The 12,978-nt window shown below is 34.9% G+C and overlaps 1 protein-coding gene across 2 annotated transcripts in view; it reads right to left on the bottom strand.

The window, feature by feature from the left end:
* Window positions 1-10,152, bottom strand: part of Flot1 (flotillin-1) — a 38,587-nt gene extending 28,435 nt beyond the window's left edge. Inside the window, exons 1-5 of one of the 2 annotated variants that reach the window (XM_085491760.1) lie at window positions 10,055-10,152; window positions 3,425-3,591; window positions 2,236-2,379; window positions 468-587; window positions 173-208 (exon numbers count right to left, since the gene is read on the bottom strand). In XM_085491760.1, the coding sequence (XP_085347886.1) occupies window positions 173-208; window positions 468-587; window positions 2,236-2,379; window positions 3,425-3,591; window positions 10,055-10,100 (513 nt within the window). In that variant the 5' untranslated portion in view covers window positions 10,101-10,152. 2 annotated transcript variants of the gene reach the window in all.
* Window positions 10,153-12,978: the final 2,826 nt, after the last annotated feature.

The raw sequence follows: 12,978 nt of genomic DNA, 5'->3' as shown, positions 1-12,978 counted from the left end.
CAATGAATAAATTAAATTATTTACATAACTTATGGTCAATGAAAACAAATTAATTTATTGGCGCAAATATCTCTTGAATGACTGTCTTTTTTAGCAGTTGTTTTGGTAGTACTAGTAACTGAGATTCCACTGGGTAAGGATCAACAATTTATTAATCTATCTCACTACTAGCCTTGCTGTGACTGGTATTCCCTGTACTTGGATTTATCTAATGGTGTGAAAGTGTTAATAGAAAAAACATTTATTGATGTCATCATGCCATTAGCTTTGAGTTCTTTAGTGATTTGTTACCCTTCTAACAAGACTTATACAAGTGCATGATGTGCTTTAATATTACAAATATTGTGTTAATGAAATATCAAGCTGTTTTAAAAGGCAAAAAAAAATTAGAGCCTTGGTTAAACCATGTATACCTAATATAACAAATTAGTTGTAATAGAAATTGAGAAATTTGAAATGATACTCACGTGGTCATCTCGTATGTCCTTGAGGGTATAACTGACAACACTTATACCCATGTTGACTAAATCAGTTGAGGCAACTTGAAACACATGCTTTGAGAACTTCTTACGGTCTTTATAAATTTCCTACATGTCATTCAAGATGTAACAAACATGGTACAATTATTATAACCTACCCATGGAATGAAACAAGTCAGCAAATTCAACACATTGAATGAGAATATACTGAAAAGTTGGTACATGCATTCATATCTTCTCACTTAGACAGCTGTAATTCATTATTGTCTGGTCTCCCTGTAACTAAGATAAAACCTCTTATTTGTGTACAAAATGCAGCAGCACGCCTTGTCACTCCTGCTCGAAAATATGACCACATTACAGACATTTTTATTAAACTTCATTGGTTACCAGTTGTACAAAGAATCAATTTCAAATTACTTTTACTAGTGTATAAATCTTTGTATGGTTTTGCCCCAAATTATCTATGTGAATTAATCGAATTTTATGTACCTAGTCGTAGTTTAAGATCTGAATCGAAGTTTCTTATTAAAACTCGTCAGGTGTGTAGTAAAAAGTCCAAGGTGTTATACAAAGACCGTGCTTTTGAAAATTTAGGTCCTAAACTTTTTAATGAATTGCCTCTGTCTGTTCGTTCTAGTCCTTCAGTAGACATTTTTAAATCCAGACTGAAAACGCACTTATTTAAATGTGCTTTTAATATTTGACTGATTGTTTATTGTATCAGCGCCTTTGATCTTCATATGTTGGAATTGTTGCGCTTAATTAAATAAAGTTATTATTATTATTATTATTAATATAACCTACCCACTGAATGAAACAAGTCAGCAAATTCAACACATTGAATGAGGATATAACCTACCCATGGAATGAAACAAGTCAGCAAATTCAACACATTGAATGAGGATATAACCTACCCACTGAATAAAACAAGTCAGCAAATTCAACACATTGAATGAGGATATAACCTACCCATGGAATGAAACAAGTCAGCAAATTCAACACATTGAATGAGGATATAACCTACCCACTGAATGAAACAAGTCAGCAAATTCAACACATTGAATGAGGATATAACCTACCCACTGAATGAAACAAGTCAGCAAATTCAACACATTGAATGAGGATATAACCTACCCACTGAATGAAACAAGTCAGCAAATTCAACACATTGAATGAGGATATAACCTACCCATGGAATGAAACAAGTCAGCAAATTCAACACATTGAATGAGGATATTACAATAATTGCAAGTTTGGCACTAGGATTCAAGTCCTGGATCATCTATTTTATTATGTGCTTAGTCCAGTCAAGAACCCAAGAAATATTCCACACACATCACTTGACTAACACTCAGGTATAAAAGCTAGTGATTATTATTGTGGTCAGCAAATTAATTGTATATTTGTTTGGTCAATGACATTCCATGATAATGTGTGATGTGATAAGATAATACTAGGATTGTTCCTAGGTGTAATGGAGCAATACTATTTATTTTTCAATGTTAAAGCAAAAGCAATATTTAAGCCACTCGCATTATAATAGAAACTAATGCTTAGCACATTAAAACTAGACTTAATCAAGATTTTATACTGATTGGAAATAAATTTGACTGGAAGGTTGAGCAAACACATGCAGAGTTAGTGCAATCCAAATCTGTTTTTTGACTTAGGATTGCCAAACAAATTGGTTTATTCAAGTTTTAAGAATGCGAATGATGAGAATATGACAAAAACCAATCAGATGGTAGCTTACCTCCACTGTCATATTACCCATGATTGCACGCTGATGACCTTCAAGAGTTTCTCTTGCAACATCTTCTATCTGAGTAATCCTCTTCCCCAAGAATTGTTGACATGCAGCCAGTAACATTTCTTGATTCTGACCCTGAATTTTAACCTGAGGGGAAATAATGTAATGCATTTTGACAGTCTCTGTTACCAGTCATATCTAAACCTAAAGTTACACTCTCAGGGCATTCAAGCTATTATGTGAAAAATTTGATGGTCTGAATTTGCACCAAGTATCATAAAAGTTTTCTGATGAGTTTCAGTATTTGATCTTTTTTTGCTGAAACTGATAGTATTTTTTTAATTTTAAGTGGCAAGGTTTTTGAATAATGTTCCAATGAGTGTGGATTCACAGAGAATAGCTACTGTTCCAAATTACTGGGGACTTCAACAATATAGTTGAATATTCATTTGTATTCACTGGTAATTTGTGTGAATTCAGAGTGGTCATAAAATATCAAATTGATTTGCATAACAATACAATCCATTATATTATATTCATTAATAAGATAATTAGGCTTTATTGTTTATCCTAATTTACTAAGTGCAGCCTATGCAAGCCATGATGGAACGACTTTGTGGTAAGTTTGAATGAAATCACACTAAATAACTGTAATTTGTCACTATTACTTAAAGGGGAAGTGTAGGCTAACAGTATGACACTCCAGGATAAAAAAGCTTTGAAAACATAGAGGATTGCTATTTACAGCATTTCTATACCACTTTGTGTTTTATACATAATACATTTTTTAATTAGTATCAAATGTCTAACATTTTGATTTTCCATATAGCTAAAATACGACAGAACAACCACTGTTGCCAAAAACACACATTAGTTTATCTGTGTACATATTACTTATGTATGTAATTATTATAATAAAATTTAGAATGTTGCAAAATCTTTATTTTGAAAGTACTGGAAGGTCCATTGTTTAACAACTCTAGCTTAAAAAGCACACTTAAATTCATATTCTGATTTCCCATTACTCATCCACATTCTTAACATTTAATATATATTTATTATCAGGGGATGGGGTACGTCACAGATTTGTAAAGTTTAAATGTAATTTTAAGCAGTATATAATACAAAATATTGTAAATACTGTATATATTATTAATTAATATACTGATAAACTATGAATGCTAAACCTTACCTGGGCTATGCCAGTGACTGAGATAGGAACACCAAGTCGTGTATAGACATTCGGAGAATCTATTTTCAAAGTCATGGTGTTCAGACTAAGCCTCTGTAGCTGTTGAACAATAGGCCACACAAACACACGGCCACCAGGTACAAGCAGTGGACTGGAGTAACAACATCCTACAAACAGAGAGACACAGTACAGTACGGTATTATATCAGCCAAGAAAGGTGGATGTACTTTTTGTGTGGTTTTGAGTTACCTGTATGTTTTTCCATGGTTGCTAAGTGTGCTTGTAACAGAAAAGGGGTAAATTTTATAACTATTCTTTTATGAGGCTGTTTTCAGAGGTTACCGTAAAATTCGTAATAGAAGCCGCACTTTTATTAGAAGCCGCACCCCGACTTTGCTACAATGTATCAAGTCAAAAATTACAACAATTGAAACTTGCAAAACCCTGTAATAGAAGCCGCATTGGCTTTTTGAGACTTGTCAATTATTGTATGCAGTGCTTCCCGTGTCCACATGTGTTCACCGTCCTGGGGCTGCCCCAGTTCCTGTGTATACAAGAAATGAGTGTATGTATTGTGTATGCAATGTCTGTTTTCTTTGGGTGATAGACGCCTGATTGAATAAGTGTGAAATGGACACGCGACAGACACATAGACGACGTAAATAAAGTTTTCAAATTGTTACCATGAGTACAAGTGCTAATTGTGAGAGCTTCATGATTGGTGGAAATGTCAATATAATCCCAGAAATGTTGGAGAAATTTTCATTCTGAGTATAGTTCCCGCACTGCTCAAGTTTTTTTCTGTTCGCTTTCATGCAACATTCTCATCTCGCCTGTCTCTATGTTGATCGTATTCCGTATAGATATTTTATTTAATCATGCCTAAACAACAACGTGATGCATATGACACTGCTTTCAAATTGAAAGTTATGGCTATGTCTATGGAGATGAAAAACAACAGAAAAACGGCCGAACATTTCGGTATCAACGAAAAGCAAGTACGTCAATGGATCCGATCGAAGGAGCAACTGTACATGGGTAAATGCAGTGCTAAGCGATTAGACAGTGGAGGACGTAAAGTGAGAAGTACCACGCTGGACGACAACCTCATGCAGTGGTTTGATGGACATCGGAAAAATGGAAATGCCATCTCTGGTCGACAACGACAGATGCAAGCAAGACGAATCGCCACCGATACCACATTCAAGGCATCTGACGGCTGGCTTCACTCGTTCAAGAAACGTCACACACTTTCAACTCGCGTGCGCACTTCCATTGGTCAAAAATTACCACCCGATTACGAGGAAAAAAATCGCCCAGTTTCATCGATTCGTTATCCAATTGCGTCAACAGCATAGCTACCCACTCAGCGATGTATATAACATGGACGAGACACCGTTACGGTTCGATATGCCTGGAAACAGAACTCTCGAGCATGAAAGCATCAAGGCCATCCACATCAAGACAACGAATTCAGAAAAAAGAGGTTTTACCGCTGTGTTGACAGTTACCGCTGACGGCCAAAAGATCTGCCCTTTGATTATTTTCAAAGGTAAACGGCGACTGGACGACCTCACACGCAGAGAGATAACGGTAGAAGTTCAAGAAAAGGGATACATCAATGAATCTCGTAAGTATTTTTTTTTATTTTGTTCGTGCATGAAGCTAAAAAAAGTTGTCTTGGGCCCTGTTCTCCTGATCATGTCCTGATACACTATACTGTACCGTCCGTGTATCATTGCGTGTACATTTGGGTTTGTTCACTGTTTGTAAATGTGATCAATAAGATTCAAGATGACTGCCGCTCTGTGTTTCCACATAAAATATTTTTCTTTTTTTCTCTTATAAATCTGTTTTCCATGGTTCCCAGTCAATATTATGCATGATCGGATCGAGTCACGTCATGTCAAAAGCCATGGCGTGCCATTCAAGATGGCTGCCACCTTGTAAACGTTGTGATTACGTTTTTCTTTTGTTTTTCGCATCATTATTTGCTATCTAGTTTAATCATCATTCCACGGAGTTAGCGGAATTTTTTTTTTTATTTCCATGTTTTGCCTGTAGTTAATTAATTTTTATTCTTCACTTCAGTTTGTTTACCGTGGATTAGAAATACATTTCCGAGACGGAACGATGACTTGGCGGCTGCTCATATGGGACTCATGTAGCGTACACGTCACGCCCGCTGTCAAAGAGGAATTGTATTCTCGGAACGTGGACATTGCAGTGATTCCGGGAGGATTGACATCACTTCTTCAACCGCTAGATGTGGGCGTAAATAAGCCACTCAAAGACTATATGCACGCCGAGTGGGATGAATGGATGAAGACGGGCGAAGCACTGTTCACACCGGCTGGTAAAAGAAAGGCCCCTGCTAAGAAGACGGTACTTGAGTGGGTCGTCTCGTCGTGGAACAAAGTTCCACCCCAAACTGTCATCAATTCATTCAAGAAGACAGGCATATCTAATGCACTTGATGGCAGTGAGGACAACTTGGTGTACGAAGATCTCGAGGCAGACGACGAGGCAATCGGACAAGAGATCGCCGAGATATTTTATAGCGACAATGAAGACGATGACAAGTTCCTTGGATTTTAGCCAAATCTCTGTGGTTCTCCACATACAAACCAAACGGCCCTTTTCAGGGCCACCACATCCTCCAAAAAGAGTTATACCGCTATCATGTGTGTGTGTGTTTGTATGTTATATAGTATTTATTGAATGGTTTGTATCTTGAGTAAATATTTATTGAATATCACTGAAAATTGCCCTTGATTTAAACATTTGTAGCTCCATGATTTAAAGTAAAAACTTCATACATTGTTGCAGTTTGGAATTTGCGTGCATCTCATTAGCATATCATTAACTAATTTGCATATTTCGCATGCAGGCACTTTAAGATTTTAGACAATGCTTCAATAGAAGCTGCACTCGGACTTCACCACTTTTCCTGGGGAGGGCAGCCATTTTCTTTTTAATAGAAGCTGCGGCTTCTATTACGAATTTTACGGTAATTATATATATATATATATATATACTGTATGTTGTCTCACAGAAATATTTTACAAATGTACATATGACTACCAACATGTGTGTATATGATAGAGTTTTCTATATTTTAATAAATCAAAGAAAACTCAGAAAAAAACTCTTGTTTGCTGAGAGAGTATTTAAGACACATTAAAATTAATTTAAAATTTAAGATTTTCTTTTCAAACAAGAAGCTTGGCACTTAATATTTGTCTGCTATTTGAGATGCACAACTTGAAAACAATGGGATTCACAGTATCAAAATTTATAATACATACAGAAAATACATTTGATTTTTCAGAGCACCTCTGTGATGAATTCACTTTGAATCTGATTTTTTAGATATCAGAAATAGGCTAATAATAGATAATCAATCTGCATGTTTATCAACATTAAACTAATCATTGTCTGTGGATTACCTCAATGAACCAAATGAATTATTTACAAATTAAGCAATTATTAAGTAAATTATTATGCAAATTAGGTAATTATTATAGATGTATATAAACCTAAAACTAATTAGATCATCACATTGTGTTAGAGTACATATGTACCAAGATTCATTGAATTAAGATAAGTACTGTCACAGACCGGGCAATCTCTCAGAGTATCGGACAATCACGGTAGCAGCATAAATTATAAAGTAGCGGCCCTCTACGCTAAAACGTTTTGGGAAAAACACTACCACCTCAACAGTTACTAAAATTAATACTATGATTCCAAGTACAATTTCCAAAACTTATGAGTTGAAGCATGACATTTTGAAGTTTATTTTCAAAACATAACTTGTTACTGAACTATTTAGGCAACCTTGTTTTGAAATAATTTTGTCCCACGCATTCAGTTCTATTGTTCTTCTCATTTTCATGCAAATGCAGCTTGCGTTAAGGCTAACGTGCATTAACGTCATGTTGGCATGATCATAACGCGATCTTAACATAGCATTAACGTGTGTTAACATGTGGAGTAGGCAAGTTTTGAGCTGTACAGTAAATCAAAAAATTGGTGGAAATTGTTGTAAATCATGCATCCTGGATGACACACTACAGTTCAATTTGTACATGTACCAAAGATGTTGATTCTGTATTGTAGTTATCCATGTTATGTTTTATGAATTTTTACTCCCGTGTGCGAAGAAGTTTTTATAACAAGTGTATTTGACCTAAGTTAAATTGAATGATTTGATTAGGCACATCTAGGAGCTGGATCGATTAATTAGAGTTACTGTTATAACAACTCACATCTCGGAGCTGGATCGATTAATTAGAGTTACTGTTATAACAACTCACATCTAGGAGCTGGATCCATTAATTAGAGTTACTGTTATAACAACTCACATCTAGGAGCTGGATCCATTAATTAGAGTTATTGTTATAACAACTCACATCTAGGAGCTGGATCCATTAATTAGAGTTACTGTTATAACAACTCACATCTAGGAGCTGGATCCATTAATTAGAGTTACTGTTATAACAACTCACATCTAGGAGCTGGATCGATTAATTAGAGTTACTGTTATAACAACTCACATCTAGGAGCTGGAACCATTAATTAGAGTTACTGTTATAACAACTCACATCTAGGAGCTGGATCCATTAATTAGAGTTACTGTTATAACAACTCACATCTCGGAGCTGGATCCATTAATTAGAGTTACTGTTATAACAACTCACATCTAGGAGCTGGATCCATTAATTAGAGTTACTGTTATAACAACTCACATCTAGGAGCTGGATCCATTAATTAGAGTTACTGTTATAACAACTCACATCTAGGAGCTGGATCGATTAATTAGAGTTACTGTTCTAACAACTCACATCTAGGAGCTTGATCCATTAATTAGAGTTACTGTTATAACAACTCACATCTAGGAGCTGGATCCATTAATTAGAGTTACTGTTATAACAACTCACATCTAGGAGCTGGATCCATTAATTAGAGTTACTGTTATAACAACTCACATCTAGGAGCTGGATCCATTAATTAGAGTTACTGTTATAACAACTCACATCTAGGAGCTGGATCGATTAATTAGAGTTACTGATATAACAACTCACATCTAGGAGCTGGATCGATTAATTAGAGTTATTGTTATAACAACTCACATCTCGGAGCTGGATCCATTAATTAGAGTTACTGTTATAACAACTCACATCTAGGAGCTGGATCCATTAATTAGAGTTACTGTTATAACAACTCACATCTAGGAGCTGGATCCATTAATTAGAGTTACTGTTATAACAACTCACATCTAGGAGCTGGATCCATTAATTAGAGTTACTGTTATAACAACTCACATCTAGGAGCTGGATCGATTAATTAGAGTTACTGTTATAACAACTCACATCTAGGAGCTGGATCCATTAATTAGAGTTACTGTTATAACAACTCACATCTATTTCAAATTTAAACAATTAGATTTTTTTGTCTTATGTCATAGCTTAACTGACAAAAACACACAACTTTGCGTTCATTTCGCCATGGAAACGCACCACAATACTCAACATTCTTACTTGTTTACATTGGAAACCAGAGTAAACACTGTTGTGTTTGATCAACAACAGTGAGTACAGGTTTATAGTGGGAAACTTAACAAGCCTAAAAATCAAGACATCAAGTTTTAACTACATAACCAAGGGGTATTCCAAAGTTACTAATCTCCAGAAATTGCTTTCAGAGTTTTTAAGACTTGATTCTTGTCTCACAGTTTTCATGTAATTTTAATTTAATATCACATTTCAACTGTTTACTTCATCGTACGTTTTAAACAAATTAAACTGATCTTCTCTTTTACATTATTAACTAATTGAATTTGAAAAATGCATATACATGTATATCATGTAGCAATCGGAAAAAAATCAAGTAATAATTAATTTCATTCTAATAATTATTTATTTATATTTGTTATTGTCAGTCGAATTGGGTATTGATGTTATAGTAAAAAGCACACAACAGCGATACAATGTATATAGGTTAGGCTCACACAGCAACACATGTGACACAAACACTCAGGGTCACATGACAAAAACATAACACTATTTATGGCAACCTCCCTTGACATTATGGGGCCTCTTGAATGACAAGTGACGCTATATTAGGGCGACTTGTTCTACATTCTTTCATTAAATAAAATATATGTATCCAACGCACATGAGCTACATATTATTCTTGGGTTGGTTAGGATATAGAGGGATTTGGCATATTATTATTATTACAGTAGAGACTCTGACGCGAACGACGTTGTTGGGTACTGCTTGGTTGGTTGACGCCTGTTTAGTCACAAACGCCCGAGTTTCAGTGTAACACAGACAAGATATGTTTTGGTCGATCAATTTTATAATCAGTATTTGAACTACCGAGCTGTAAATCTAAATAATTATAGAAAATGTCGGTGAGGCAACAACAGCAAAATATAACGTCTCCGAGCGTCGGCTTGGTTGACAAGGGCTGAAGGCTCCCGTCAATCGCAAGCTACACAAATGTATGGACGACGAACAGTGACCAAACAACAATCGCGTGAAAACGACTGTTCCTAGCATTTCAGCGAATTGTTACGCCACTCGTACACACATATACACAAAAATAGTATATCATACATACCAGAGACCACCATTGCCTCATTTGGGCCGCAAGTTTCAAAACCCATCTTGACGTAGAATTACAACTAGCTATCACTTTCAATCCAATATGGCCTCTCTGCGACCTAAATTACCCTATACCTGACTACTAAGAAACAAAGACCAACACTATTTGTTACAGATTATGTATTTCCCCGATTCTCGACTATAACGCACAACGACAGCAACAAAACAAATCATTTATGGATTTCTGGAGTATTTTATCGATATGAGCGTAACCAATATCACGTAAATAATCGACTATGTTCGCATTGATTTGTGGGATATGTCTCTCGTATTAGGGCATGAGGTAATGGAAGAACCTGGGAAAACAGCGTCATCAATGATAGTATTTGACGTGAAAAACTGTAAGAGATTAACTGTTCATTTCGATTTGCAAAAAGGGGGTTCGATAACCGTTTAGCTGACAACATTTAATTGCATACTAATACGGTTTAGAAGACTGCAGATAGCAAAAATTAATACATGTATTCTTGTTTAAAAAAATACATATATTATTTAGAGCCCTGTCAGCGGTCATCGGCATCGGGCTGAGTTCAGTCGAATACATTAAAAAGAATGTGTATACAAGGTACATTGTTCTCCTAAATCAGATAATGGCCGAATGCAGGTCAAATGAGGGGTCACCCATTTGAAAATTAGGGGTTAAGTTGGTTTTCTAAAAATATTTTGGCGGCAAAATTGTTTAGGACTGATACATTTGAATTTGATTTTTGTTTGTTTGTTTGTTTGTTTGTTTTTACCTTGTCCGTATCACAGTCAAATATAACGTAAGGCATGAGAGGAAAAATGTCTGTCCTCGTTGTTGTTATCATTGTTGTTGACTCCATCTTTTTTCTGTGGTTACAATTGCTCAAAAAGTTTTTATCCAATTTTTGTTTCAATCTTGGATATTATATCAACCAGTTTGGGATCTCGCCCAATTTAGGTTTTCTTGATGTATTTGTTTTTTTCAAGATATTTATTACATCCCACTAAAATATCTTCTTCTTGTGGTTCCAATAACTCAAAAAAATTGTATCTATTCATCTATTTATCTACTATCAATCACTGTGACATGTCAATCAAGTTCAATTTCGATGTGACTAGCAAATGTAATTTCCAAGATCGAGGTAAACTTTGACTGAAATGTTAGACGTAGATATAATAGGACTGAATGGAACGTTTATACTGATGGTTATGAGAACAAGACGTTAAAATCCCTGCAAATGAGGAACCCAGTATTCGCCCGTATCATTTACAAATGGGTTACCTCTGCGAAGTACGTGGTAAATTGTCGATTATCATAGTAAATTGTTGGTAACTCTCAGGCTGACCGGTAGATCGTTGGTGAGCCAAACACTTTACTATCTAGAAGAGAACGCACATGTGGCCACGATAAACAAGACACGACATCAACTGGAACCAGTATAATAATAGTATTTTGACCGGAACCTTTTAATATAGGATATATGGACACAGAGCGGATGTAACAAACCACTGCCCTAAGAGACGAAACTCAGATTTCATCCTTATGTGGCACGTTTATATTCTTTGGTCTGAGATTTAAGGATGTGGTAGAGTTAGTTTCGTAAAGTATTGGGCTCATATTTTTATCAAACTTAAAACTGAAACACATCTAAAATACCTTTTTTTAAAAACAAAATAAGAAAAACTACTTGTATAACGGGATACTGTACACTTTGTTTTTGAGATTATATCTAGACGCAAACAATAACATTGCACAATCCCTTCACGACGGGTTCGAGATAATATAACACTGGATAATTTCTCGAAAACTATACATATGACGAAAAAGTCATATATTATTACGGATATGAATATATTTGTGTTTTCTATTGACTTGGATTCAACGCATCACTTTGCGGATGTTTTTACTCAGTACAAAATATTTTTTTTGAAGAAAAGCTGTCTGTAAATTGCCAAAATGGGTTTGTTTTTGGAACTATTCCAACGGGAATCTGCTTTACAGGTACAGTATGGTTTCACAACAAATGAATAGTATTCATCAACAAATTCTAATTATTCGTAACAACCATAAGTATTGAAATTGTTGCATGTCATTTTTCGTTAAATCAGTTTTCAATGGCAGCCTAGCGCATATAGTCCAGTCCCAACCAAGTAACAAACAGACTACCGGGGTAGTAATTAATTACTAGCCTGAGATATAACATACATTTAAACAGTTAAGTCAAGTATAATTGTATGTTACTACATCATGTAGGCCATGAATTAGTGGAGAGAACTTCTGTGACTGTGTTAGCGTTTCTTGCAATGCCCCTGGTGATCCAAATACAATATAAAACAATTAATGAATTTAATTGTGAGTATTCGATAATCTACTGTAGTACATTCAGATGGTTTACTTGTCCCTTTCTCAGAGAGTTATAAACATAACATATCATTAGAAAGTTTTTTCATATTCTACAGCATTTGTTTTACAAATATTGCATGTCGTCAATTTAAGGTCAATAACCAATCTTCTCCCGTTTTCGACGAGCATAGACACTACCGAGGGGGTATTCAGACAAATATTTGTCAGCGTCTTGTTATTAGCTTTTTAAGCATCTTTGGTTTTGCTAAAATATTGCTTGTGTTTCTACATACTAGTATGCAGAGTATATGTCTTTCAACTTCCTGAGCCGAATCCGTGTGAATATAAAATATGTTTAACAGACGTAACCCTATATGGGTAACCCCAAACTTCAGCTTAATGAATAAAAACAATCATAGAATCGAATAATTAAAAATGTACATTACAACAAACTCCATCATGTTTGTAACATTTACTAATTATTCGCTGTTTTAATTTTAATTTTAATTTTAATTTTAATTTTAATTTTAATTTTAATTTTAATTTTAATTTTAATTTTAATTTTAATTTTA

Source organism: Saccoglossus kowalevskii, chromosome 17 (assembly GCF_978046115.1).
Source record: "Saccoglossus kowalevskii chromosome 17, keSacKowa6.1, whole genome shotgun sequence".
Lineage (NCBI taxonomy): Eukaryota > Metazoa > Hemichordata > Enteropneusta > Harrimaniidae > Saccoglossus > Saccoglossus kowalevskii.
The sequence above is the reverse complement of the archived record's forward strand: the minus strand, read 5'-3'. Positions and strand labels throughout refer to the sequence as shown.